Raw genomic sequence first — 27,278 nt, 5'->3', positions numbered from 1 at the left:
TGATTTGCGCTGACAAATGTGGTTTCATTTCAAACAAATTGCAAGGTTAACCTTTTTATTGGGTGTACAAATAAGTTTCCGGACTTTGACAAGAAATAATAAATTTAATATTTTTTCACATCGGTGCATGTTACAGTAATTTTTTTTCACTTGAATCAAAGATGTATTATCCAGATCCATTACGTTCCATTCCGTTCCATTCCAATAGAAAATGTATGGTTTGGTGCAGAAAATCCAATGCTACGAAAAATCCAATTTTCTAATGTTCCAAAAAAAGTGAATTTTTTCACTTTTGCAAAATCATTGAAAATTGTTTAAAAAATAGACCGACAAACTAGACCCGCATTCCCCTTTTCGATTACCAGTCATTTCAATCGATACTATGCACCGATTTCAAACAGCACTACAATTTTTTTTTTTTTTGAAAAAGTCGAAAAATAGGTCGATCAGTGGAAATATTAGCCTGTACTTTGAATAAAATGTACGGTTGCTATTAAATATACGTTCATTTTTAACCAAAAGAAAATCCATAAACTTATTCATACACCCAATATTTCATCAGATGTCAAACATAAGAACGATTCAATTTATTTTCTTGCTTTTTCGTTTGATACATATTCTGGTTTATAAATGATTTCTTTTTTATTTTCAAAATGATTGGAAAGAAAAACATTTGAGTTAATTCATTTTGTATTGTATGTCAATTTCATTAACTCTAGTATTTGATTTAAAGATATTGTTTGTATTTGTTGTGAGACATCAACGTTCATCGTAAAGGTAATACCATAAAATTCATAATCGATTATACTATTGTGATCGATTGCTCGTCGTGGTGTTGTTATCGGGTGTTTCTCGTCGCATTTAAAAAAGAATTGATTTTCATAATAAAAAGTGGAAATGTCTTAAATCGTTTAAATAGTTTTATTTCTTTTTGTTTTTATCATCGTGTTTCAAGTGAAGATTGTTGTTGTTGGTTTTCATTCAAATATCGACGGCATGCTTGTTACAAACAAGTTGTTTGTGGTTCAGATTTTTTTCATCAGTTTCTTATATTCGGTAATAATTATCATTTGTTTTACTGTTGTTTGCAATTTGTAAATTTAATACATCTGGTGAATGCTTGGTATTTAAAGTTGTTGCATCCCGGGGGGTATGTTGTTTTGGTTGCGTTGGCGGAATTCTTTTTTAGTTCGATTTAATCAATGTATTGAGCCAACCAGCGGAAACCTTCACCATAACCTTGACGCTTCAATACCGAGCACATGTACAACTCTAGTGGGCGGCCTGGAAGTTCAGCTCGTGAGACGGTACCCTAATTTAGTGAAAGAAATAAAAGACTAGTTAATAAACATCTTGATTACGATACAGATTGTGATTTATTTTGAAACTAATTTTCAGCTCGATCGTTAGATAATGGTCAAAAGTGTGCAATGTATTTACCTTTCCGGTGGTTAGTTGATATAGGCCGAAGAAGTTACGGATTTCATCCTCGCTGCCTGCGCCTGGTTTATCGATTTTGTTGCCTAAGATAAGAACGGGACAGTTTGACAACGATTCATCCGTTAACAATGAATCCAATTCGTTTTTGCTTTCCTGGAAACGTGAACGATCCCAGGCATCTACCAAAAATACGATTGCATCAACAGCCGGGAAGTAATCCTTCCAAACACGACGGGCTTGTGTGTGACCTCCCAAGTCGAATGTTGTGAATCTCATATTACCAATCGACAATTCTTCCGAAGCTGATTTGAAAAGAAAAACACAAGAAATTTGTACATTAGTTGATTGATGAAGGGGGAAAAGGCAAAATTGGTGATTTAATTAATTCAATGATTGTTTAACTTACTTGGATGCAATGTGGGCACATGCTGTGCCAGTCTATCGTCTTTAAGCATATGTAATAATGTTGTTTTACCCGCATTATCTAGCCCCAAAAACAGCAATTTACCGGATTTTTTGTACAAGCCTAGATGGAGAGGAGAAAAACAACAACGAATTCAATAACATATTATACATTTTCAATTGCTTCTAATTCGATTTAATATTTGAGTTAAATCAACACTAATTAACGTAAATAATCGTAATTTCAAAGAAACACGTTCAATAATTGAATAAATATGTTGATTTTCGTATGTGATTTGCACGCATTAATTATCAAAGTCTTAAACACTCTTTTATCTACTGTAAATGATCGGAGCTACGTTGCATTTCGATAATGATCGTACGTGTTACGAAGATAAGACGTATTGTCATTGCTTTTCAGATTATGTGCAACAGCTGTTGAAAAGTCGACGTCACCTTGATTTAAATTTCGAACAAAATGCTACGAAATAACTTTGAAATCTCGATCTTCACTTTTCAAACTAGAAAACACCGAGCTGTTAATAGCTCAGCAAAAGTGTTACTATTTTTAATGAAAACAACGCAAAACACAAGCGTGCCCGTACAAAAGGATCACACGTAATCGGTATTAATAAAGAAAGAAAATAAATTTATGCAAAAATATATTTACCTAGGTAATTTAAAACGTTACTGAACCAATCCCAAAGAAACATGTTTTTATGTGGTGTATATATATATGTTTGTGTGAAAGGGTACAAAAAATTTATTTTAAAACAGTGAAACTACTGTGTTTTTATTTAAGTTCACTTGGGTAATTTGTTTGTATGTTAGAATCTGTAAAAGAAAAGAAGAAAGAACGAAATTATGGTTAAAGATAAACAGCAAACAAAACAAAGGCTCACACTACATCTAATTGAATGAGACACACAACGATCGAATGAAACAGTCGAACTCAATTGCAAAAACACATATACACAATCTAGCTATATAATTACTGTCTATTTTTCTATAGTCACTTTACTGGACAATGACAATTTTATTTATATAGATTAATTTTGCAAATCATAAAATGTCACGTCTGCGGCAATCGACTCTGATTCGCATTAAAGTCACCTATCTTGTGCGCCTTAAAAATTAAAAAGAGTTTACAAGAAATTGAGAAAAGAAACAACGCGAAAAACATACACAAAGAAATGCTAACAACAACATTGACAAATGACCAATGTCCACTTAACAATTCAATGGTTTTGTGCCGTTTGACAAGTTTTCATGACTCAGCTAATCATATGCAATCATTTATTTAATAACATTCAGCGCATTCATGTGAGTGCGGTATCATTCGGCGCGTTGGTGAGCGAGCGTGTTCATGTGTATGTGTGTGTGTGTGAACGAATGTATGCGTGTCTGTGGCCGTGCCAACGATGTGAGAGACAGACAATGAGTTCCACATTTACACATTAAATGATTTTTATGGGTTTTCAATTTTACTTTCGTCTTCCTTATCACAAACTTTAACCAATTTTAGTTGATAAAATATTATTGTTTACACAATGAAATGTAGAAAAAAATTTTCAGTTTCGACGCAACTATTTATTTATGGAATTTTAAATGCTTTGGAAAATTCAAACACGCATTGTTTTCAGATTCGTCCATAGATCGATGTGTACAAAATATCTAATTTATTTGCTATGAATATATTAAAAATCCCCGCTCCACGCTCACATTTCTATTGGGAAATTGAAATAATTTCATGGCAAACCAAATTGAACTTTGTGCACTCACACTGAATTATCACACAAATTTTTGTTCACATAAAAAACACAATATTTAGATAATTTCAATTGATTTCCAATTTACCGTTTTTCTTTAACACAATTTTAATATAGCTAATGCAGGTATACACCGTGAATTTTTCTTTATACAACAAAAATCTTTCGTGAGCGAATACGGAACAGAAAAACACTAGCAGCTTAAATGACTTTCGCTCAAAGAGAAGTTATATTGGCCAAGTTGTATGAGAGACGTCACCTAAATAAGGTTGGCAGTACGCACGTCATTTTTTTTATCGTAGTTCATATACGCCGTGGTTTCATTTTGGGCAACCATTTGTTCACGCTTACAGCGCTGTGTCTGATGTGGCAAAGCTCATTTGTGGAATTCGTTTTGAATAATAAATCTCATTATTTACTAATGTTTTTAATATTTTCCTCTTTTTTTTTCGCCTTAAAATGAAAATAAATTTGAAAAATATTTTTAATTATATTTATTTAATATTTTTACATTTTTTCTATAAATTGTGCAATAATGCCAGCTCACAAAGTAATAAAGACGTCAAGTCAAGCACAGTGTCTTGATGGAGGTGCCGCACATTATTTTAAAATCTTTCGTTTCACAGCAAGACTTTCATTCGAAGCAGGCATTTTTGTGTTGTACGAAAAGTGGTTGATCCAAAATAAATAAATTTACACTAATAAGTAATTTCACGTTTGGTTGACGTTAAAAAGTATAAAATAGAACTAAATTTTAAATTTTAATAATTTTTATTCTTTTTAAATAAAATATAAAATACACATAAATGCCATGTAAAGAGTGATTACAAAGTGAATGAAGAAGCAAATGGCACGGGCTGGTTGTGGAACAACGTAAATTGCATACACAAATGTATGTAGAAAACGAGCCATTGTCGTTACTCGAAACAGCCAAATTGCAAGCATTGGTTTTGGATCCGTTAACACATAAAACAGGCCAGCTGACAAAAACGGTAAGATATTCTCCATATCATTGCGATGAGCTCTGCGGATATTTCAATCAAATTAATACATATATTTGTTATGCATTTTGAAAATAAAAATACCTTCGAATACGTTCAACATCCTCATTTGGAGCACCCATTTCAGTCGCTCGCACAACAATCATGTCCTCTGGATTGGCAGCTGACTATGAAATAAAAATGTTTTTGAATTATAATTAATATTGATCTGATCGATGTATAAAAAATAGTCTCTTTTTGTAGTTTTCGTTCAAGGAAATAAGCAAATATGTTTCCCATTCGGTCGACATTCGAAATAAACATTGATTTAAAAAAACACTACGATGCATAGTTTTATTTTTGTTTACCTTTGTTCTGAACCGATGAAGACTAGTCAATGGTGCCATGAGAAGAAACTTTACGATCAAAATACTGCTCCACAGTAGAAATTCACTAAAGACAGGATTATCCTTATCCAGCAACTGATACGACAATTTCCCAGCACTCATTTTTTATTTCGAATAAAATTCAATTAGAAATCAAAATACCAACTGAAATGATGTGAACGCAATAACATTCAACTTATTACTGCTTTGCATCGCCAAATAGTTTTGTTTACTGCGCGGATAGTAGAGAAAAAAACTGTGATCAATGAGTCTCTATATGCATACAGGTTTTTAGTGAGAATTTGACCATATGACCTTGATTTTTTGCATTGTTTTAGTATCTTTACTTAACGTGACGTGAATGAATTATGAAAACCCGTTTTAATAAAAATAAGCATTGATGTTCACTATGAAGTTTAAAAAAAGTGCACTATGGACGAATATAAACTTAAAGATTCAATATTAAAATATCAAAATAATGTATACGTATTATTGTTCCTGTAAAACTTTCAAATGCGAACGTTACTTTAACGTTTCAAACACGTCATATAGAAGTAACTATTTAACTAAATCATTATATTGCAGAAAATAAAAATCGGTTTTGTCACTTTTGTTTTAAACTCTAACAATTTATTCCATCTACATTTTTTTAGTTAAATTTAAACACGATAATCAATTAAAAAATTGAACTTTAAAAGTTGTGTTTTGTCTCGTCAATTTTAAGGCAATTTATATAAATGAATCCCTGCAATTAACCTAGTTAACTACCAAACTTCACATTTCTTAACAGGGTTCATCGGAGCGCCCAGTTTGCAATTAAAATCATCGGCGAACTCTTGTCGATTACTTAATGGTCCGAGTACACGAAACGGTCCTGGACTATGTGGATCAGTTGCAATCTTCATTTTCAAGGTTTCTAAAAATCAAAATTGGAAAGTTAAAACCAGTGACCGGTTCGCGCATATTTCTATGCCTGATAGCTATGCTAAGCATAGCGGAGACGCAAGCCGCAACGCACCCGTCACCATTCGATTCGAGCTATATTGTATGCGCACGGTCGTCTGCATAAACGAACATGTGTATTGTTCATATAGAGTGAACGGCGATGCGTCGGTTGCGTTTGCGGCTATGCTTGGCATATCTATGCTACCTAGCGTATTTAGGCAAGCATAGAAATATGCGCGAACCGGTCACTGGTTAAAACTTCAAACAGAATAACATGAATAGAAATTGATATTAAATACCAAGTCTATATTTGCTGCAAAATGATTGAGCTGCAGAAATCCAGAACATTTGTTGTGGCGTATAATTTAAACCAGGTAATTTTGGTTCGTGTCCATTTTCTTTTTGCCATTTTTGATAGGCGCGATACGATTCTTTGAAACCTCCATTATCAGCAATATTCTCTCCTTGCGTGTTGATGCCATTCAACTGTTTGATTTCAGTTTTAAAAAATTGATAACAATAACGTTGTAGAAATATGTTGAAAAAGGGGAAAAGAATATCACTTACTTTCCAACCAGTCATAGGCTCAGTAAAGTTTCCATATTGCTCAATGATACATTTTGCTTTTTCCAAATAATGAGCCTTCGTTTCAGGTTGCCACCAATCAACTAAATTGCCATTGAGATCTACGAAAATATAAAGATAAAAAAAAATATAGATACTAAATTGATATTTTTGTTTGTAAATTACCAAATTGACTTCCTTTATCGTCAAAGCCGTGAGTGATTTCATGTCCAATGACCATACCAATTGCTCCAAAGTTCAAATATCGCGGACCTTTCATTTAAAAGAAAAATTATCAGGTGACATGCATTTTAGTGAAATATTTCGAAGGAACAGAAAAGGATCCAAAAATACATACGGTCGGGCGAGAAGAAATGACCTTGTAAAATTCCTGCCGGGAATTCTGTAAATATTTAATTTGACTAAAATCAATTTTTGTTTGCATATACTACTTCTATTCAATATATTGATAGGAGAGTATGTTATTCTGAGTAATGGCTTAATAAAATCATGTGTAAAACTCTTACGTATGCTATTTTCAGTTGGTTCGTAAAATGCATTAACAACGGCTGCATATGAATGCCGTCCAGTGACCCATTCGGTTTTGTTGACTGGTTTACGAAGTTTACTGAATGCATAATCAGTGCCGAAGATATTCTTATTCAAAAAGGACGACAGATAGTTGTTTTCATCGATTTCTAATTTTTTGTAGTATTTTTCAATTTCGGAATCGTCCATGAATTCATCTGGATAAGCGATATGCGAATACATTGTTCCTAATTTTTTGAGAGCTGATTCACGTGTTTCCTCATCCATCCACTCAACTTCGTTCAAAATGACTTCAAATTCTTTTTTGATTCCATTGACCATTTCCAGAGCGATGTCTCTGGATTCTTGTCGGAAGTGTTTTCGCACATACAATGCACCAACAGCTACTGGCAAACTAAACAAAGAAAAGAAACAATTTTCATGTCATTTAATTTCTGGTAAGAAATAATCTTCTACCTCTCTCTCGTAATATCAGTGCATTCTTTCCATCTTGCCGTTTGTTCTTGCACTCCACTGACAACTTTGTCGTAGAGTAATTTCCTATTCCGCAATTCGTTTGTGAGGTAGACTGTTGAATCGGCTGTAACGCGCCACATCATATAATTAGCAATTTGCCGTTTTGGGGCGTCTTGCAATAATTGGCTCAATTTTTCAAAATAAGAAGGCACAAGAATCACAATGATTTCATTTTCCTCGACTGACAACTCTGGCGGTAACAGCGCATTTATGTATTCAATCCATTGAACATATGGATATTTCTGCTGTAATTCACGCAATGTGTGCGGATTGTAGAGGGCTGTGTAGTTTCTTCGTTCTTCACTCGGCAGCGAAATCTATATGAGTTTTCAAATCAAGTTAAATTCATTTTTCCTCACACCTCGTTTACGGTAAAGGTATTTTCCTATTTCTTCTGTGTACAAGGACTTACATTGGCCAATTTCATTTCAAACTCAAGCGATTCTTTGAGTTCCCTTTCAGCAAGGCCACGGTCTGCACCATAAATAACAGCTGTGTCAACCATGTATTCGTAGTATGCCTTTACAACTTTATCCTCAAATCCTTTGATCAAATATTCTCGACGTAAACCTAAACCCGCTTGATCAATCTACGTAATACGGTGTTCATTGTGAGAAGTAAGTAAAGACTTAAATACTATCAAAGACTGAAAAATCCATAATAAAATGATACCACCTACGTTAATAATTCTCTTATTAGATAAGTCAAAAATATAATTGGTACTATAGCCAATTTTACGCAATTCTTTAACAGCCCAAGACCAGCTCCATTCTGTTTTCATATCCCATTGATCACCTTTGACGACCGGCCAACCGCCGAGTTTATCGGTGATGTCGCGTAATGGCTGCAATCCACGTTCTTCAATTAGTGTTTTGTTCATGCACGATCTGTACAATTTTTTTGCCAAATTGAATGGTGCCGAATCATTTGGATTGATTTCTTCGCTAATCAATGAATGTAACTGTTCCTGAAGTTTATCGGAAACTGCCGAGAATATGGTGATTAATCCTTTTTCTTCAGGAATGACAGTCTCCTTCACAAAACCGCCGCACGCGTAACTGAAGAAATCATCACACGGCTCAATTGTTTCATCCATCTGACTAAGAATACGTGACGCTTCATGGATACATGCAGGTGTTGAACAAACATCATAACTAAATGCATTGGCGGCTGCTGATAATGTTAGATAAGAAAGACAAAAGCGTATTTTCATTTCTATCTTGAAGAGATAAGGCACATTTTAAAAGTAACAAGCAGCTAAGACATGTAAACATGTCATTGACTTTGATCATAGGACAAGTATAGTTGTCAGACATTGAATGGCGCTGTATCTATCATATAAACATCGAACTAATGAAAATGTGTGGTGGTTCATGTCTTATTTAATATACAATAGTGGAAATTTATCCAATGCACAAACCATTTCTTCTAGTTCCTCTTACATTAGTGTAGGGGGATTCTTCTAAAGTTCAGAGAATGACGTTTGCATATAAATACATGTAAAAGACACTTTTAGGCTCGTCCTATGACTTTGATCCGAATCTTTCGATTAATCGTTCTCTTTATTGCACGTATTTTTATTAATCTTCAAAAATTTACCCTTTTCATTGATTTTTTTAGCAGCTTCACTGTCATCCGCTTGTAACTTAATGTTACTAAATGTCCTGTGAATTGAGTTGCATGAAATAGTTCCTTTGAAAATGAAACAAAATATGTCAAAACTTAATGGTAATTGTAAGAAGACTGAATATTTTATACCAATCCCGAAGAGGGCCACAATCACCAACAAGCTCAATTGCATTTCTATTTCCGAATATTATTTGCCTCAAATTTTCCCCGACTATCACATAAAGTTCAAGAGGAAATGTTCAAATGTGTATTTTTGTTCAATCTTATATAGATCTGATTAATTTTAAAATTAAACTCCATTTTTTAAAGAAATATTTCAAACTTTTCTCTTTGATTTTATAGAAAAATGTTGTCTCCGTATTTCGACTTACCTCAAAGTTGAAACAAAACTATCTAATGCCTGATTATTGAAAGCTTTCCCTTTTGGGTATAAAATGTACGAAAATACATATAGAAACGAAGATGAGATTCAAAGGAGCGATAATTTCGTATATTCAATTAAAAAAAATTATTTGTTCACGAAATTTATGTTCCAATTGGGCCAAGCGCTAGCACTGCTTATAATTATATAAGCTGATATGAATGTTGTTGATTACAATTGTGACCTATTAACTTTTGTATGGGAGTCATACTCATTTTTGATGCGATCATCTTGACATTTTTAGGAAGTTAAGTACTTTTTTAGTACAATTTCTATCAATCATAATAAAATCAGAAACATCAGTGAGTTTCATTTTTGTCAATCTAGATTAGAAAATTTCTATAGAATGTTAAAGCATAGGGCGCTTGTATGCCTGGTACAATTATTAAAAGTCAATCATAAAAATTTCAAAAATATCATTTTATTTTTGTCAGTTTACGGGAAAATTGAAATATCTCGAAATTTGAACTTCAATTATTATCCAAACGAGTATGGTACACACATGCGCACGGTTTTTTGATCAGAGGGGTCAAATTGACTTTGTTCTGGGGTGGGGAGGGGGTATTTATATGGAAAACTAAAATAACAATTTTGCATGAGAGAAACAAGGTAAAATGTGTGTTGGCGAGTGAAGCGAGCCGAAATTTTGCAAGTTTGACTTCAAAATCAGTGTATTGTTTATACATTTATATTGCAAATCTGAGAAAAAAATTCTCAGAGGGGGGTCAAACCGGTAAATCTCCTAAAAATTTACCCGGGGGTAAATTTTAAAAAATTTGCCTCAGGTGGGGGTCAAACCGGAAAACCCCCCCAGCGCACATGTGTGGTATGCTAGGGGGGAGACACAAACGATTAAACCATGATTCCAATATATAAACACTAATCCTACTATTCCACCAATCCGTCATTTCATTGTCCGATATGATGTCACATTTCGCCGCTATTCACTTTGTTGAAAACTTATTTATCGACATTGGAGTATGACATTTTGTTATTGATAATTCAAAATATTTTTATCATCAATCAAATTTTGAGAAAGTGTATCTATTGTTTTGTAAATTTGTAATCGACTTGTGAACTAAAAAATATTTCAAAAAAGAACAAATTACTATCTCAAAACAAGTTCAATGCTTTGATCAAATTCTGTACTATTCATTACAAAAACATTGAATCTAACCCATTTTCGCTATTCCATACATGGGATTAGTGAATCCATGTGAATCCAGCTACTGAATTCAATTCAATCGTCTATTCCACTTTAATTTCTCGAATTTTTACACTAAAAGTCTAATACTATTCCATGTGTCTACCCCCTAGGTGGTATGGTACAATTGTTACAATTGTTTAGACTTAGTCTCAAGTTTCGATTGTGACATGACCGGACATTTGAATACACATCAATTCGTCAATTAATATAAAATTCAATACACAACCCCATAAAAGTGCTAGTTAATATTGAATGACAAAAAAAACACCATAAAAATAATTCAATCGTTTCAATAGAGAAATGTAAGCACGGTTTCTTAATGGAGGTGCCGTACATTATTTGTTTCTCTTCGAAAACTTTCATACATTCGATTGATTTGAATGTAAATTACTGGTATTAACAACGAGAATATGTTTTAAATTTATTTTCATTCTTTTATTTAATCTTTGTTTGTAATTGTCTTCAGTTTAATTTTACATGTGCAATAAAATAATGTTCAAAAACAAAAATTACATCGCTCATGCTACTTAAAGTTTATTTGGCTATCGTTCTGCGGCGAAATATTTATAGATCCAAACTTACGATCTCTAATTAAATGTTGCTGTTTGCTTTCGCATAATTATGCTAGTAAAATAGTCAAATGTGAACATTTTCCCGTGTCGATCACACACTTCAAATTTAAGTGGCCGGGATTTAAATGTGTAATTAAACAAATTTTCTGGTGCTTATGTTTTAAAATGGATTTTATGATCGAATATTTGATCTAAATCGGTTTTCTATTGGCATACTTTGAAGTATCATTACGAAAATGTGGTGTGTGAAATGGATTTTGATTTATTTTATATCAATTAAAGTAGTGCGTGCACGAGTTCAAGTTTCAATCGGTGAGATATTCCCTTGTAAAATGAGTGATTACGCAACTTCGAAGAAAAAATTATGAAATAGTTTGGATTTTTTTGCTTTAATTTGTCCCAACATAAGAAATGAGTGTGCATTTATTCAATAGAAAAAAAGAATCAACCAATATAATCAATCTTAGGTGCAATTTTCGATATTGGAAATGACGAAGCAGAAATTGCATTTAAACATGCCGTGTTCCGTGAAAATATGTATGGAGCAAAATTCAATTTAGTTCCTATAATAAAAAACATCGATGCCACCAATACTTATGAGGCCGAACAAGCGGGTATGTTGAGCCAAAATTCTAATGCCCTAAACGAAGTGTTTTTCTTTCACATATATTGCTCTTTGCATTGTGTTTATTTAGATGTTTCTAATAATAGTTTTTGCTTAGGCATTTCCTTGAGCATTTCACGCATGAATTTGCATTAATCTGCATTCTTTTGGCACTCATCTAAATCTGTCTGATGGATTGAGTGATCGCTCTTTTCATTGGGCACGCAGCCAAAATAAACTAAGCGGTGATCATTTTCGTCAAAATTGACGCTTTCTGTGGCCAATGCAATTTTCGATTTCACTTAAACAATTGTAAAACTTTGTTAATTCTATATCTGTTTTGTCACTTTACGCTCGAAAGTATGTTCAATGTTATCGGAAGGTGTAGCTGCAATCTTTGAATCATCAAATGAGAAGTATAAACAGACCGGCATCGTGGCATCCATCGCAAATGAATTTGGTGTTCCGCATTTTATGGGCCATTGGACACCTGAGTTGCCTGTTTATAAACGGCCATTTCGTCAATTTACACGAAATTTCTTCCCAAGTCCAAGTGTTTTTTCTCGCGCCTTAGCCGATTTGATTGAGGATTACGATTGGAATTCATTTACAGTTATTTATGAAGATATTTATGGTTTGATGCGTGTACACGATATTCTTCAATATCATGATACCGGTAAAGGTCCAATTATGGTTCGTAAAATTGATGAAGGTGAAGATCATATGCCGATGTTAAAAGAAATCGCACAGTACGGTGAAACAAGAATTATCTTGGACTGTAGCATAGATAAGGTCATACCGATTTTAATGCAAGCCAAAAAGGTAAAACTGCTTGAAGAGTATCAAAATTATATCATTACTTCAATCGATGCACACATACTTGATTATTCAACGGTGGAAGGTAGTAGAGCGAACATTACAACTTTTCGAATTATCGATCCGGGCAGCGTTGATGCTGAAACGGCTGTGCATGATTGGAAACAGGATGCATCGAGGAGAAGGGAAGGTTCGAGCTTTTCAACCGATAAGATTAAAGTGAGTTGTCGAAGAATAAAATTCAAATTAAACGCAAGCACTTTTTCAAAATTTTCTTCCAAAAGACTGGTGCAGCACTTTTGCATGATGCGGTCAAAATATTTTCTGCGTCGCTGCGTGATTTTTCATTGAATGCTGATATTGAAGTTGCCGAATTGGACTGCACAAATCCAACAAAATGGGAACAGGGTGAACTGATTCTGAAACTTTTGGATCAGGTGTGTCCAAACAATAGCTGGAGAACTTTATTAGTATGACAATTTGTGATGTTTTTGCCTTTTAGAAAGAAGATGAAGGAATCACCAGTCGCATTACATTCAATGAGAAGTTAGAAAGAAATTTTTTTGTTCTGGAAATTATAGAATATTCCATTGCTGAAGGCAGAGATATGAAAAAAATTGCAACATGGGATCCCAAGCAAAAGATCAAAATGCTTCGAACAACGGAAGAAGTTATTGCACAGATCTCACAGACATTGCACAATAAAACGGTGATTGTGACAACCCGTCTTGGAATGCCTTACATGAGAATCAAGCAAGTATTTTTTTGGATTTTCCTATTCTTTCTTCTTTTCAATGGAAGTCCCATTTTTATTTTTTACATTGAAAAAGGCCCGAATATGAGGGAATTCCATGTGAGGGAAATCATTGTCTAGAAGGGTATGCGTACGATCTCATTGATTCAATCTCTAATATATTGGGTTTTAAGTATGAATTCCATTTGACCGAGGGCAATAAATACGGTGCTTACAACAAAGACACTAAAAAATGGGACGGACTGGTCAAAGATTTACTTGATCGCGTGAGTATCAATTTAACAAATTTGAAGTAATATTTAGCAAATCTAATGGATGTTACTTTTTAAAGAATGCTGACATGGCTATATGTGATTTAACTATTACGTATATGAGGCGATCTGCCGTGGATTTTACCTCACCTTTCATGACTGTGGTTGGCAGACTAAAAAGGTAATTTGGAGACAGAATGATCTGATAATTATACATTATTTTATAGGGGATTAGCATTTTATATGCAAAGCCTGAAGCTGAACCGCCGAATTTATATGCATTCATGGACCCCTTATCGCTTGAGGTTTGGCTATACATGGCTACAGCATATTTAATCATAACACATGCACTTTTGGTTTTATCAAGGCAAGTAAAATGTTATGGTTGTATCTATTTAAACAAAACAATATAACAGTCGATTATAAAGATTGAAATAATTACAGAATGGCAGCGGATGACTGGGAAAATCCACATCCATGTGATGAAAACCCAGAAGAATTGGAAAATATTTGGTCTATGCCCAATTGTATCTGGCTAACAGTTGGCTCTATTATGCAACAAGGATGTGACATTCTTCCAAAAGCCGCATCAACTCGAATTGCACTCAGTTTTTGGTTTTTCTTTGCTCTCATCATCATTTCGTCTTACACTGCCAATTTGGTTCGCATTTTTTTTTAAATAAAATCGGTTTAGAATAAATTTATTTATTTGATTCCACCATTTTTTACTTTGGTTCTAATAGGCCGCATTTTTAACGATGTCACGCATGGGAGTTTCAATCGAAAATGCTGAAGATCTGGCAAAACAAACAAAAATCAAATATGGAGCCGTAATTGGAGGCAGCACATTGCAATTTTTCAAAAACTCAAATTTTTCGACTTACCAAAAGTATACTGATTTTAAATAATATTCGACCGCATCCGTTCTCGCAGTTAAATGATTGTTTTATTCTGATCTAGAATGTGGTCTGCAATGGAATCGATGGACCCATCACCGTTCGTGGACAATAATAATGAAGGTAAACAACAAAGCAAAGAAAGAGTCAGAAACAACAATTTATGAACGACTACTTTTTGTCGAAAATAGGAATTGATCGTGTTTTAAAATCAAAAGGAGGATATGCTTTTCTCATGGAATCCAGTCAAATTGAATATTTTACACAACAAAATTGTAATTTGACTCAAGTTGGTGGACTCCTCGACAGTAAAGGTATGGATAGATCGTCTCATACACACTCCCCGACCTATAAATTGTACAATATCGCTTTTTAATTGCTTCAACTGTTTTTTCCTCCAATTTTAGGTTATGGAATCGCGTTACCCGTGAGTGAGTACCATCATCAATGTCATCTATAGTTAAGATAACAAAATGGGTTCCTTTTTTAGACTCTCCATATCGTACGCTCATCAGTCAAGCAGTATTGAAGATGCAAGAAAATGGAACATTACATCAACTCAAAGAAAAGTGGTGGATTACAAACAATCCAGGATCTGGAGAATGTGATGATGGTGGTGGCGGCGGTGGCGATACACCAGAAATGGGTTTGGATAATGTTGGTGGCATTTTCTTCGTTCTCGGTTTTGGACTATTTGTTGCAGTCTGCGTTTGTATCGTCGATTTTCTGTGGAACATTCGACAAATTTCAATTGATGAAAGGGTAATTTACGATGAACTTTTTCTATGAATCAAGTCAAAATACTACGTTCATTGAAATAACGTTGATTCAATTTTTAACTCTGGCAGATCACACCGTATGAAGCACTTATTCGCGAATTAAAATTCGTCATTGATATACGACAAACAACGAAACCAGTTGGCAAAGGTCTCGAAGAAGGATCTCAATCGTCTGGTTCAACTCGATCACTTAAATCGGATCGTTCGTTAAAATCAGCCACTTCCAAGGGCACGATGAAAACAGCCGGAAGTGAAAAACTCGATCGAGTTTAAATTTTCAAAGTGTTCACTTTCTGCCTATTTAAAAAGATTGATAGTTGAAACGCTTCTAAGTTTCTTATTTTTCTGAATAATACATATTCTCATTGTGAAAAAAGTAGCTTCTATTCATATGTAAATAAATCGAATAGTGAAATAAACAAGTGGTTAGAGAATGTTGATATATATCTTTCAACGTTGCTTTCGCATTTCGTTATATAAATACACTTAAATGGAAGCAAACACAAAAACATTCTCTCCTTCCAGAAAATTCGAACAACTTTCCAATAAGACGTGTGAGTTTTCTCCGTTGGAATAAGTGACTCAAGACTGCATTTATTTTCAGTGATCTCTGTCAGTCAGTAAATAATATCATACGCAGAAGGTTGTATTCCATTATACACAACATTTTTGCTCCTGAGAAAATGATGTAAAAATCCACCAAAAATGAGGTTTTCATTAATATTCGTGGTATTTCTTCTGCAAACTTTCAATTTTGTATCGTTGCAGCAGTATAAATACATCAACATTGGTAAGTTTTGGACACATTTCTTTAATCCCTTTAAAAAATGATACATATTACGCAGCTATTTGTAATTCTGGAAATTTTAGTAAAATTTCTATAAATTCAAAAGAAATGTTGGATTAATTGAATAATTTGAAATTATTTTGGAAATTGAGAATGAAATGCAGTGAAATAAATGAGATTTTCTCTAGAAGAACTCGATTTGAAATCAGAAGAGAGAGTGAAAAATATCGAGTGCGCAGAATCACAAACAGTGAAATAATGTCGTTACGAAGTGCTAAAAATTGTTTGGTGTGAAAGCATGTGACTCAGTCAGACTCAGTTTGACTCTGTGCGACTCTGAAGCCGACGCCATGTACTAAAAATAAACTACTGTGACTTTGTGTATTAAACAAACTCGTATGCACGTTTGTTTTCGTCGACGAAAACATCATGTTTTTTTTCCTCTTTGATTATGTGTATAAAACAACGTTTCGTGGGAGTCGTTGACGGGAAATTTCTTTGTGTCACAATCAAAACAACATTTACATGTTTAAAAATAAATTCTTGCTTTAAATTCTGCTTTTTATGAAAAAGGTGGCATTTTTCCGGAGAACAACGATGATCTGGTGAATGCTTTCAAAAATGCAGTTCAAATACTGAACACATTTAGTGACATGGTCAAATTACAACCAACTGTGACCGTGGTTGACACAAACGACAGTTTCAAAGTGCAAAAAGCCGGTTTGTACTATTTTTAAATAGAACAAAAAAATATTATTAAATTGTGTACTTCACCTTTATAGTTTGTGACATGGCTGACCAAAATGTTGCAGCAATTTTTGGTCCAAATTCTCTGAAGACTTCAGGTAAATTATGATAAATATTTCAACCTTTTTTGATTGTAAAAGTTTTTATTTCACTTTCAATTTCAGGTCTTGTGGCATCGATTTGTAAGAAACTTCGGATTCCACATTTCACAGCCAATTTTCAGCCAATTGAGATCGACAATTTTAACAGAACCGATTCCTATACTCGAAACTTATTTCCACATTCAAAGAAGTTTTCCGAAGCCATGATGGAAATTGTAAAAAGCTTGCGATGGATGACATTTGCGATCATTTACGATTCGGAAGGAAGTTTGGAAAAATTTCAAGATACATTCAATGACTTTGCAACATTGGATACTAGTGGCAAACCATCCATAGCCTTTTATAAGCTGCCCACCGATTCGGACGACTATAAGCCTTTGCTCAAATCTATATCAAAATCAGGCCACAATCGAATTATAATCGAATGCACAATGGAACACACTTATTCGATTCTAAAACAAAGTTCCAAAGTTAGAATGATGAGTGAATATGTGGTTAGTTTTATTGGAAACTTTAACTTTTACACAGACCATTCAAATGAGTCAAAATGTCTCTTTTCAGAGTTATTTTATTACGGGTATTGATGGATATACGCTTGATTTGACGCCATTGCCCGATGTGAGCGCAAACATCACAACAATTCGTTTCTTAAATCCAACGAATGCTGACATTTACGAATATGAAACCAAACCATATTTCGTGCGAAATCGCAATTACAAACCAATGTTCAATCCGTATTCAATGACAGTAAGTAAACTTTTGGCGAATGAAAGTGTATGAAAAAGGGCTATTTATTTGTGCAACTCATATTTCAGACAGAAACTGCTTTGATGCAAGACGCTGTGACGGTGTTCTCGAAAGCTTTTGGCGACAATAGAACATTTATCGAACAATTTAATATGAGTCCAACTTCTTGTTACGCCACTTACGATGAAAATCAATCCGACAATGACAGCGGCAGAGATATTCTCAACAAAGTCGATGAAGTATTGTGATTCATTTTTTTATGTTTCAAAATGAACAAACTGTGAATACACATGATTTTCAGAATACCGTTCGAGGATTAACCGAGGAAATTCGTTTCAATGAAGACGGACAACGAGATTTGTTTTATATTGAGGTGCTTCAACTATCTCGCAATGAGTCCGGTGACAATTATAATAACTTCAAGAAAGTTGCTGTTTACGACTCAAGATACGGAATATCATTGTTGCGTAATTTTTCAACTGTTGAAGAACAAACGACGTTATCGATGCAAGCCAAAGTATTTGACGTTATTATTCGCGATGGCATGCCATTTGTGCGGAAAAAGTAATTTAACAATCATATTCTGTTTCCTGCTTTTTGGTAACGGCTTTCAAATTGCCGTTGTGCCTTTAAGAATTTGATTTGGGTTTTAAAAATTGTGATATGTGCTATTATTCAATTTCAGAGAAGGTGTGACTTTGGGTCCAAATGTTACTGAAATCGATTTGTACGAAGGTTTTGCGATGGTAAGACATTCAAAATCATAAAGTAATTATTATTAAAGTAATTGTTTATTTGCCTAAATGCAGGATCTCATAAAAAACCTTGCAATTGAATGTAAATTTCGATACAGAGTTTCGGTTAGGGAAATTGAAAATGGTAAAATCGACGAAAACACCGGACAATGGACTGGAATCGTTAAGGTAATAATAATTGGTTTAATAAATTCAATTATTATGGATTAAGTTAGAAAAAAATATTATTTCGAAGATAATTTATAATATATTTTTTTAAATTTATATTAGGAAATTATTGACAAGAGAGCTGACTTGGCAATTGGAGATATAACCGTTACTCAAGCTCGCAAAAGTGTATTGGATTTTAGCACGCCATTCATGACACTGGGTAAAGAAAAAGACTACATCATTCAATGATTATGAGAATAGCTCTAATACGCTTTTACGTCACAGGTATCAGCATTTTATATGCAAAGCCATTCAAAGAAAAAGCCGGATATTTCGCGTTCATGGACCCTCTTTCGACGCATGTTTGGCTACATGTGGCTACAGCTTTTTTGTGTATTTCGATTATAGAATATCTACTGGCAAAGTGAGTTCTCTTTGCTATTTGTAATTATTTTTTACTATTTATTGTTTTTTTAATTATTCCATAGGATGGCCGCAAACGGTAAGATGTTGTATAAGTTGCGACATATTTCCCTACCTATATATATTGTGCAATTTATTTCTAGATTGGGAAAATCCACATCCATGTGATGAAAACCCCGAAGAATTGGAAAATATTTGGAACATGCATAATTGCATATGGCTGACTGTCGGTTCTATTATGCAACAAGGATGTGATATTCTTCCCAAGTATGACATATTTGCATTGACTTTTTTTGTTGTCATTACTCATTTATGGTAAATTTCAGGGGTGTTCCTACTCGATTGGCTGCTGCTGTTTGGTGGTTCTTTGCTCTCATCGTCATTTCTTCATATACGGCAAATCTTGCCGCTTTCTTGACCAAGGAACGAATGGAAGAAAGTATTAGTGGCGTTGAAGATCTTTCTGTACAAAATAAGATCCGATACGGATTACAAAGAGGTGGCAGCACAGAAGCATTTTTTAAGGTTTGTTTTCAAACCAAATTAACTGGTTTGCAAAATGATAGCAACTTTTAATATGTTCTTTATCGTCCAAAACATATTCATGAACAATATTTTATTTTAGAACTCAAATTTTTCCATGTATCAAAAAATGTGGTCGGTCATGGAAAAAGCTGATCCAAGCGTGTTTGTAAATAACAACGAAGAAGGTTTGATGCCAAATATCCAAAAAAAATGAGAAATAAATTGAGAATTGAATTTTGTAGGTGTTGAACGAGTTAAACGCGGTAATAGAAATTATGCATTCTTTATGGAATCAGCGCCGATCAAGTACGAAATTCATCGTGAATGTAATTTAACGCAAGTTGGAGGTTTATTGGATTCCAAGGTATTTGAATTCACTCACTGCGAAGTAGAGAAGATGAGCGAACAGAAAAAATTAAAATTAATCTTATTTACATTTTCGAAATTTTTTAAATTTACCACCCTTGAACAGGAATATAGTATTGGTATGCCGTTAAGTGAGTTTTTTTCACATTACTTTATTATTTTGATTATTATTTTTGGTATTTTATTGAATGTTCTTTTCTCAAGATTCTCCATATAGAACGCCAATTAGTAAGGCACTTTTGCGCCTACAAGAGTCGGGAAAGATTCAGGGTAAAATAATTAATAAGGGCTTACATTTTAGTTTATTAACCGATTTATGTTGGTTTTTTCATAGAATTAATCGATAATTGGTGGGAGAGTAAAGATGTTGATTGTGAAGCCGGCGACAAAGAACGAAGCGACACTCCTGAATTGGACATGGAGAATTTGGGTGGTGTATTTTTGGTTTTGGCTGTTGGCTTACTGTTGTCAATTTTCATTGGAATTCTCGAGTTCATTTGGTCTGTTCGGCGAACATCAATCGATGAAAGGGTAATGGGCTCCAAAGCAGTCTTCTATAGCTTTGATGAATTTTCATTTTGTTCTTTTCAGATAACACCCTATGAAGCCTTCAAAAAGGAGTTAAAGTTCGCAGTTTCTGTGTGGAAAGTTCGCAAACCAGTGGCACGTGTGTCAAGTGCTGGAAGTTCGGTTCGGTCAAGTATATCGAATGACATCCAAATGGATTCGATTCGAAATATTAAACGAACAGGATTGAATGGAATTAATTGAAATATTGGATGATTTTTAAAAATTAATCACATTCATATGACATTAACTCGTGAAGATTTTATCATCATTATTTTTTTTTATTTAAATGTTACTTAATTATATATTTTGCTCCGTTTTAAATAAAATATCGCTTCAAACGGAACGCTATCCAAAAGTGGCCAAAGATGTGTATTTTCAAGCTTCACGTTTTCACGCTAAATTTTTTACAGCTCTCAGTTTCTAAGTTTATTTTTGCACACTCACATTTTGATTGTAGAAATAGCGTATAAATAAATCAAATGAGAGACGAAACAGGTGGTTTTGCAATGTTGATATTTTGTATTACTGACTTCATCGTATTTATACGCGGTTAAGAGATACGACAACAAATGCACAGATGTTTCCGAGCATACTCTCCGTTCGTATTTTCGTTGTGATCCTGAAAATTCAAACATCTTTCCAATAAGACGTGCGTATGCTCTCCGTTGGAATAAGCGATTTAAAATTGAAGTTATTTTCAGTGATCACTGTCAGTCAGTTGCTGACATCAAACGGGTAAAGGCTGTGCTCCATTTTGCATAACACATTTTCATCGGCGAAAATAATTTGAAAATCGATCAGAAATGAGGTTTTCATTGATATTCGCAATAAGTGTTCTGCACATTTTTGAGATTGCATCAACGCAACAATATAAATACATTAATATAGGTAAGTTTATATGCGATTTTTTTTTCTATGAAGTGAAAAAGTGACACGTGTACGCTATTTGTATCTGAAACGTGGCCACAAATTTACGCATCTCAAAGTTAATTCGTAAAATGCAGTGTTTATAACTAAAAACTAAACCTGAAAATTCAGAAAAAATGGCATAAAATGATGAAAATTCTCATACGAAAAATCCAAATTTTAGCCAAACCAGTGACAAATGTATCAAGTGCGCAGAATCATCAAGTGTGAAGAAATATCATCGTTACTGCAAAATTTGGAATTCGACTTGAAAGCCGACACCATTTACTAAAAATAAACCTCTGTGACTTTGTGTATTTAATAAACTCGTGTCCGTTTTAGTCATTTTGCTAATTCATTATCTTTCAAAAAGAGTCACCAATGGGAAATACATTTGTGTCACAATCAAAACAACATTTTAAAATATACTATTCTTCTCTCTTTTCTCACTAGGCGGCATTTTCCCGAAAAACAACAATGAATTGGTGGAATCCTTCGAAAATATAGCTAAAACGAAAAATACATTTAGTGAGACGGTCAAATTGGAAACAATTATTAGCACTGTCGATATAAACGATAGTATTCAAGTGCAAAAGGCTGGTTTGTATTTTTGTTATTTATAGATAGTATGGCTGTGAAAGAATAGGAACTTTTGAGAATATTTTGTATGATTTATCACAATCAGCAGTATTCAAATATAAAAAAGGCTATTCATCTTGTATATATCATTTTTTTTATAGTTTGTGACATGGCTGACCAAAATGTTGCAGCAATTTTTGGTCCAAATTCTCTGAAGACTTCAGGTAAATTATGATAAATATTTCAACCTTTTTTGATTGTAAAAGTTTTTCTTTCACTTTCAATTTTAGGTCTTGTGGCATCGATTTGTAAGAAACTTCGGATTCCACATTTCACAGCCTTTTTTCAGCCAATTGAGATCGACAATTTTAACAGAACCAATTCCTATACTCGAAACTTATTTCCACATGCGAAGAAGTTTTCCGAAGCCATGATGGAAATTGTGAAAAGCTTGCGATGGACGAAATTTGCGATCATTTACGATTCGGAAGGAAGTTTGGAAAAATTTCAAGATACATTCAATGACATTGCAAGATTGGATACTACTGGTGATCCATCCATAGCCGTTTATAAATTGCCCACCGATTCGGACAACTATGAGCCTTTGCTCAAATCCATATCAAAATCAGGCCACAATCGAATTATAATCGAATGCACAATGGAACACACTTATTCCATTCTAAAACAAAGTTCCAAAGTTGGAATGATGAGTGAATATGTGGTTAGTTTTATTGGAAACTTTAACTTTTACACAGATCATTCAAATGAGTCAAAACGTCTCTTTTCAGAGTTATTTTATTACGGGTATTGATGGATATTTGCTTGATTTGATGCCATTGCCCGATGTGAGCGCAAACATCACAACAATTCGTTTCATAAATCCAACGAATGCTGACATTTACGAATATGAAATCAAACCATATTTCGTGCGAAATCGCAATTACAAACCAATGTTCAATCCGTATTCAATGACAGTAAGTAAACTATTGTTGAATGAAAAAGGGCTATTAATTTGAGCAACTCGTATTTCAGACAGAAACTGCTTTGATGCAAGACGCTGTGACGGTGTTCTCGGAGGCTTTTGGCGACAATAGAACATTTATCGAACAATTTAATATGAGTCCAACTTCTTGTTACGCCACTTACGATGAAAATCAATCCGACAATGACAGCGGCAGAGATATTCTCAACAAAGTCGATGAAGTATTGTGATTCATTTTTTTATGTTTCAAAATGAAAAAACTGTGAATGTGTTTTTCTGATTTTCAGAATACCGTTCGAGGATTAACCGAGGAAATTCATTTCAATGAAGACGGACAACGAGATTTGTTTTATATTGAGGTGCTTCAACTATCTCGCAATGAGTCCAGTGATAATTATAACAACTACAAAAATATTGCTGTTTACGACTCAAGAAATTATAATGTAACATTGTTGCGTAATTCTACAACTGTTGCTGAAGAAACAACGTTATCGATGGTAGGCAGAGAATTGAAAGTAATTATTCGCAATGAAGAGCCATTTGCTAGGAAAAGGTAATTCAATGAATAAGTTTTACCCTTCTCCTAGGGGGTTTTATGATTATACGTCTTACAAAATATACACAAATATTCACAATATACGCGTCTTATTCATCATATATGTGAATAGATCTGCACCAAATAATACGTATTTTATACTGATTGTCAGTACACTGTGTACACACACAGTGTAGCTTCACAGAATCGAAGAAAGACCGCACAAAAGAAAATGAAAAAATATGCCATGCACGAAATATATACGAGATAGATGCGAAATATACGTCAAATATTTCAATATTTACATTAAAAGTAGTACAAGTTTGAACATAAAATCCCCTAGCCCTTCTCTCTCTCGCATGATTGCTGCACTTGGCAGTACGCTTGTCGAATACACATGGTATAATAAAATTTTACCTTTTTCAGACAAGGTTTGATTCAGGCTGCAAATGCAAGTGACATCGATTTGTACGAAGGTTTTGCATTGGTAAAACACCTTCAGATTCATTTATTGTATTTATTTAATGTTCAAATGTTTCATCTTATTCATGTTTGTTCTTATTCAAAGGAGCTAATTAAAAACATTTCGGAGAAGTGTGGCTTTCGATACACAGTTTCGGTTGTGAACATGCCAAGTGGTAAAATCGAAAATAATGAATGGAATGGAATCGTTAGGGTAATAAATTGAAAAGGATGGGACTTTGTGAGTCAGTCACTTTTATATTGGTAGCACTTCACATATAAACAAATGGAAATAATGTCAGTGCCAACATAAAAATGAGAAAGTCCCATTCTCCTTTATTCATGAAAATAATTTAAGAAATTTAATTGTTATTTCGAAGATAATTCCATTAATTTATGATAAAGGGGTTGTCTACAGACGACATTATCTTAGAACTTACACTGAGACGAAGTACTAAATCACTATTTAAAATGTATTGATATTTAGTACAAGTTTTCGATTCTAAAATAATGCTGCTTGGACGGTGATTTTACACAGCTCTACTTTTTAAAAAAATGTTATATTAGGAAATTATTGAGAAGAGAGCTGACTTCGCAATTGGTGATATAACCGTTACTTCTGACCGCAAACACGTAATGGATTTTAGCCAGCCTTTCATGACGCTAGGCAAGAGCATAATTTTGATGCCTTGATTCAAGCATTATTATATGAAATTACTTTACCGTGTTTATTTTGTACATAGGTATCAGCATTTTGTACGCCAATCCAAATAAACAAGAACCTGGACCGTTTTCATTTATGGAACCATTATCAACAAACGTTTGGTTTACTGTGGCCACAGCTTTTCTGTGTATTTCGATTATAGAATATCTACTGGCAAAGTCAGTTTTTTTTTGTTATTTGTTCTTACCATTTTTTTAATTATTTATTGTTTTTTTTTTTTTTTTCATAGGATGGCCGCAAATGGTAAGATGTTTTAAGGTGCAACATGTTTTTCTACCAATTATACATACGGAGCAATTTTATTTCTTTAATTTTAGATTGGGAAAATCCACATCCATGTGATGAAAACCCCGAAGAATTGGAAAATATTTGGAACATGCATAATTGCATATGGCTGACTGTCGGTTCTATTATGCAACAAGGATGTGATATTCTTCCCAAAGGTGTGCCCACTCGCTTGGCTGTTGCCGTTTGGTGGTTCTTTGCTCTCATCGTCAGTTCTTCATATACGGCAAATCTAGCGGCTTTCTTGACCAAGGTACAAATGGAAGAGAGTATCAGTGGCGTTGAAGATCTTGCAAAACAAAGTAAGATCCAATATGGATTGGTAAGAGATGGAACCACAGAAGCATTTTTCAAGGTTTGTTTTCACAAAACTATAGCAACTTTTAAAATGTATAGATGAGAGAGCATCTCATCTCTTGCTCTCACTTACGGAAATTTCTGTAAGCAAGAGAAGGAGGTGGGATGCGACGTGCTGTTTTTGCCCTCAGCCTCTCAGACGTCCCATTAACATATCTTAATACTTACTTCTCACGAATGCTTTATTAACTATTAAGACCAATTATAATACGCGTATCAACATGAGTATTATTTATTAAGATCGATCATAATACGACGTATTACAATGAGTATCAATTATTATGGTACCGAAGTAAATACGTGCCATTTACAATCCTAATAAAATATTATCATAATAAAATTGTATTAACATATCGGGTTTGGCACATCTATATTAATATGTGCTTTATCCAAAACATATTCACGAAGAATTTTATTTTAGTACTCAGAATATCCCACCTATCAAAAAATGTGGTCGGTTATGGAAAAAGATCCAAGCGTGTTTGTAAAAAGCAATAAAGAAGGTTTGATGCAAAATATCCAATAAAAATGAGAAATAAATTGAGCATTGAATTTTGTAGGTGTTCAACGAGTTAAAAACGGTAATAAGAATTATGCATTCTTTATGGAATCAGCGCCAATCAAGTATGAAGTTCAACGAGATAAGGAACGTTTAGTGCAAATCGGAGATTTATTAGATTCCAAGGTATTTGAATTCACTTACTAATTCTAGTCGCTCTACTTCTTAACTTTTCCGTTTGATGACCATTTGCTTTCTGAGAGTTAATTCAATTAAATATACCCCCTCGTGGTCGTTTATATACGCGCTAAGAGACGATCATGTGTACGTTTGGCGCGAAATGCATTTTTGCATATGTGTTCATTGTTTGTCTCTCGGTGCGTTCAAATACGAAGTAGAGAAGATGAGCGAACAGTGAATCTAAAATCAAAATTAATCTTTCAATTTTCGAAATTTGTTGAAATTAATCACACACTACTTGGACAGGAATATAGTATTGGTATGCCGTTAAGTGAGTTTTCTAATGCATTACAATACTTTATTATTTTGATTATTTTTGCAATGTAATTGAATATTCTGTTCCCCAGATTCGCCATATAGAGATCCAATTAGTAGGGAAATTTTGCTCTTGAAAGAGTCGGGAAATATTGATGGTAAAATAATGTTATGGCTTGAATTTTATTTTATTAACCGATTTATGTTGGCTTTTTCCTAGCATTAATCGAAAAATGGTGGGAGAATAAAAAAGATGAAACGAACAAAGACAACAAAGAACCAAGCGACACTCCTGAATTGGACGTCAAGGAATTACGTGGCATATTTATGGTTTTGGGCGTTGGTTTACTGTTGTCAATTTTCGTTGGAATTCTCGAGTTCATTTGGTCCGTTCGGCGAACAGCAATCGATGAAAGGGTAGGGTGGCTCCAAAGCATTTTATTTTGGATATTTACTTGGATTACTTGGATGAATTTTCATTCTATTTTTTATATCAGATAACACCATATGAAGCCTTCAAAAAGGAGTTAAAGTTTGCAGTGTCTGTGTGGAAAGTTCGTAAACCAGTTGCACGTATGTCAAGTAGGTCAAGTACTGAAACTTTGACGCGTTCATATAAATCAAACGACGAGAATGACGAAGATGTCCCACTGAGTTCACTCAAAAGTGTCAAACAAAATGGGTTTAATTAAACTAAAATATTTGTTTTGTTTTCATTTTACTGCTGTAAAATCTGTATATTTTCTGTTTTTATAGACTAATAAAATTACGGTGACAGATTAGAACTATTTGTTTATTTTCAT

At 33.8% G+C, this 27,278-nt stretch overlaps 5 protein-coding genes across 8 annotated transcripts; 2 read left to right on the top strand and 3 right to left on the bottom strand.

The window, feature by feature from the left end:
- Positions 1–900: 900 nt before the first annotated feature.
- LOC116347537 (GTP-binding protein SAR1b) lies at positions 901–3,851 on the bottom strand. Its single transcript, XM_031778151.1, has 5 exons — positions 3,700–3,851; positions 2,513–2,676; positions 1,847–1,966; positions 1,441–1,742; positions 901–1,312 (listed from the first exon to the last, which is right to left on the bottom strand). The coding sequence occupies exons 2-5, from the start codon at positions 2,553–2,555 to the stop codon at positions 1,196–1,198; spliced, it is 582 nt and encodes a 193-aa protein (XP_031634011.1). The 5' UTR covers positions 2,556–2,676; positions 3,700–3,851; the 3' UTR covers positions 901–1,195.
- A 518-nt stretch (positions 3,852–4,369) lies between these two features.
- Positions 4,370–5,183, bottom strand: LOC116347538 (microsomal glutathione S-transferase 1-like). The gene is made up of 3 exons (XM_031778153.1): positions 4,960–5,183; positions 4,697–4,779; positions 4,370–4,635 (listed from the first exon to the last, which is right to left on the bottom strand). The coding sequence occupies exons 1-3, from the start codon at positions 5,098–5,100 to the stop codon at positions 4,392–4,394; spliced, it is 468 nt and encodes a 155-aa protein (XP_031634013.1). The 5' UTR covers positions 5,101–5,183; the 3' UTR covers positions 4,370–4,391.
- Positions 5,184–5,585: 402 nt separating this feature from the next.
- Positions 5,586–9,407, bottom strand: LOC116347536 (neprilysin-2-like). Of its 4 annotated transcripts, none has more exons than XM_031778147.1 (11): positions 9,310–9,407; positions 9,151–9,243; positions 8,231–8,724; positions 7,964–8,140; positions 7,492–7,868; positions 7,014–7,429; positions 6,845–6,889; positions 6,673–6,759; positions 6,490–6,608; positions 6,222–6,408; positions 5,586–5,893 (listed from the first exon to the last, which is right to left on the bottom strand). In XM_031778147.1, the coding sequence occupies exons 1-11, from the start codon at positions 9,350–9,352 to the stop codon at positions 5,742–5,744; spliced, it is 2,190 nt and encodes a 729-aa protein (XP_031634007.1). In that variant the 5' UTR covers positions 9,353–9,407; the 3' UTR covers positions 5,586–5,741. The 4 variants fall into 4 exon arrangements, with proteins under 4 accessions (XP_031634007.1, XP_031634008.1, XP_031634010.1 ...); XM_031778148.1 differs by having other exon boundaries at positions 8,231–8,721; XM_031778149.1 differs by having other exon boundaries at positions 5,728–5,856.
- Positions 9,408–11,462: 2,055 nt separating this feature from the next.
- LOC116347513 lies at positions 11,463–21,162 on the top strand. Its single transcript, XM_031778109.1, has 34 exons — positions 11,463–11,692; positions 11,848–11,994; positions 12,346–13,019; positions 13,085–13,237; positions 13,303–13,553; positions 13,631–13,820; positions 13,886–13,969; positions 14,033–14,172; positions 14,250–14,466; positions 14,549–14,694; positions 14,766–14,824; positions 14,893–15,015; positions 15,109–15,132; positions 15,192–15,463; positions 15,550–15,751; positions 16,841–16,987; positions 17,050–17,112; positions 17,179–17,609; positions 17,677–17,862; positions 17,931–18,101; positions 18,164–18,426; positions 18,548–18,608; positions 18,672–18,785; positions 18,888–18,987; positions 19,053–19,191; positions 19,256–19,269; positions 19,334–19,457; positions 19,517–19,715; positions 19,816–19,900; positions 19,958–20,079; positions 20,188–20,212; positions 20,286–20,351; positions 20,416–20,612; positions 20,673–21,162. Exons 1-34 carry the CDS (start codon positions 11,617–11,619, stop codon positions 20,850–20,852), a joined length of 5,445 nt encoding a protein of 1,814 aa, XP_031633969.1. The 5' UTR covers positions 11,463–11,616; the 3' UTR covers positions 20,853–21,162.
- Positions 21,163–21,379: 217 nt separating this feature from the next.
- LOC116347535 (glutamate receptor ionotropic, kainate 2-like) lies at positions 21,380–27,257 on the top strand. The gene is made up of 19 exons (XM_031778146.1): positions 21,380–21,539; positions 22,011–22,157; positions 22,298–22,360; positions 22,427–22,857; positions 22,925–23,110; positions 23,169–23,339; positions 23,406–23,671; positions 24,080–24,140; positions 24,222–24,329; positions 24,683–24,782; positions 24,859–24,997; positions 25,069–25,082; positions 25,157–25,479; positions 25,903–25,984; positions 26,042–26,166; positions 26,467–26,491; positions 26,568–26,633; positions 26,696–26,892; positions 26,973–27,257. The coding sequence occupies exons 1-19, from the start codon at positions 21,455–21,457 to the stop codon at positions 27,165–27,167; spliced, it is 2,784 nt and encodes a 927-aa protein (XP_031634006.1). The 5' UTR covers positions 21,380–21,454; the 3' UTR covers positions 27,168–27,257.
- Positions 27,258–27,278: the final 21 nt, after the last annotated feature.

Source organism: Contarinia nasturtii, unplaced genomic scaffold (assembly GCF_009176525.2).
Source record: "Contarinia nasturtii isolate CC-2019 unplaced genomic scaffold, AAFC_CNas_1.1 Cnas_scaffold_1964, whole genome shotgun sequence".
Lineage (NCBI taxonomy): Eukaryota > Metazoa > Arthropoda > Insecta > Diptera > Cecidomyiidae > Contarinia > Contarinia nasturtii.
Note: the sequence above shows the minus strand (reverse complement) of the source record. Positions and strands in the feature narration are given on the sequence as shown.

Excerpts from the sequence above, each read along its gene's own strand:
- LOC116347513 (XM_031778109.1), top strand. The coding sequence starts at position 11,617 with ATGTGGTGTGTGAAATGGATTTTGATTTATTTTATATCAATTAAAGTA. Across the intron at positions 13,020-13,084 it reads TTTCAACCGATAAGATTAAA|ACTGGTGCAGCACTTTTGCA; the intron begins GTGAGTTGTCGA and ends TTCTTCCAAAAG. Across the intron at positions 18,609-18,671 it reads TGTACGAAGGTTTTGCGATG|GATCTCATAAAAAACCTTGC; the intron begins GTAAGACATTCA and ends GCCTAAATGCAG.
- LOC116347535 (XM_031778146.1), top strand. The coding sequence starts at position 21,455 with ATGAGGTTTTCATTGATATTCGCAATAAGTGTTCTGCACATTTTTGAG. Across the intron at positions 21,540-22,010 it reads ATATAAATACATTAATATAG|GCGGCATTTTCCCGAAAAAC; the intron begins GTAAGTTTATAT and ends TTTTCTCACTAG. Across the intron at positions 24,141-24,221 it reads TGTACGAAGGTTTTGCATTG|GAGCTAATTAAAAACATTTC; the intron begins GTAAAACACCTT and ends TCTTATTCAAAG.
- LOC116347536 (XM_031778147.1), bottom strand. The coding sequence starts at position 9,352 with ATGCAATTGAGCTTGTTGGTGATTGTGGCCCTCTTCGGGATTG. Across the intron at positions 6,409-6,489 it reads AGCCTATGACTGGTTGGAAA|TTGAATGGCATCAACACGCA; the intron begins GTAAGTGATATT and ends GAAATCAAACAG. Across the intron at positions 5,894-6,221 it reads TTGCAGCAAATATAGACTTG|AAACCTTGAAAATGAAGATT; the intron begins GTATTTAATATC and ends TTTGATTTTTAG.
- LOC116347538 (XM_031778153.1), bottom strand. The coding sequence starts at position 5,100 with ATGAGTGCTGGGAAATTGTCGTATCAGTTGCTGGATAAGGATAATCCT. Across the intron at positions 4,780-4,959 it reads TTCATCGGTTCAGAACAAAG|TCAGCTGCCAATCCAGAGGA; the intron begins GTAAACAAAAAT and ends TTTATTTCATAG. Across the intron at positions 4,636-4,696 it reads GATGTTGAACGTATTCGAAG|AGCTCATCGCAATGATATGG; the intron begins GTATTTTTATTT and ends AAATATCCGCAG.
- LOC116347537 (XM_031778151.1), bottom strand. The coding sequence starts at position 2,555 with ATGTTTCTTTGGGATTGGTTCAGTAACGTTTTAAATTACCTAG. Across the intron at positions 1,967-2,512 it reads TAACGTTTTAAATTACCTAG|GCTTGTACAAAAAATCCGGT; the intron begins GTAAATATATTT and ends CTCTCCATCTAG. Across the intron at positions 1,313-1,440 it reads ATCAACTAACCACCGGAAAG|GGTACCGTCTCACGAGCTGA; the intron begins GTAAATACATTG and ends TCACTAAATTAG.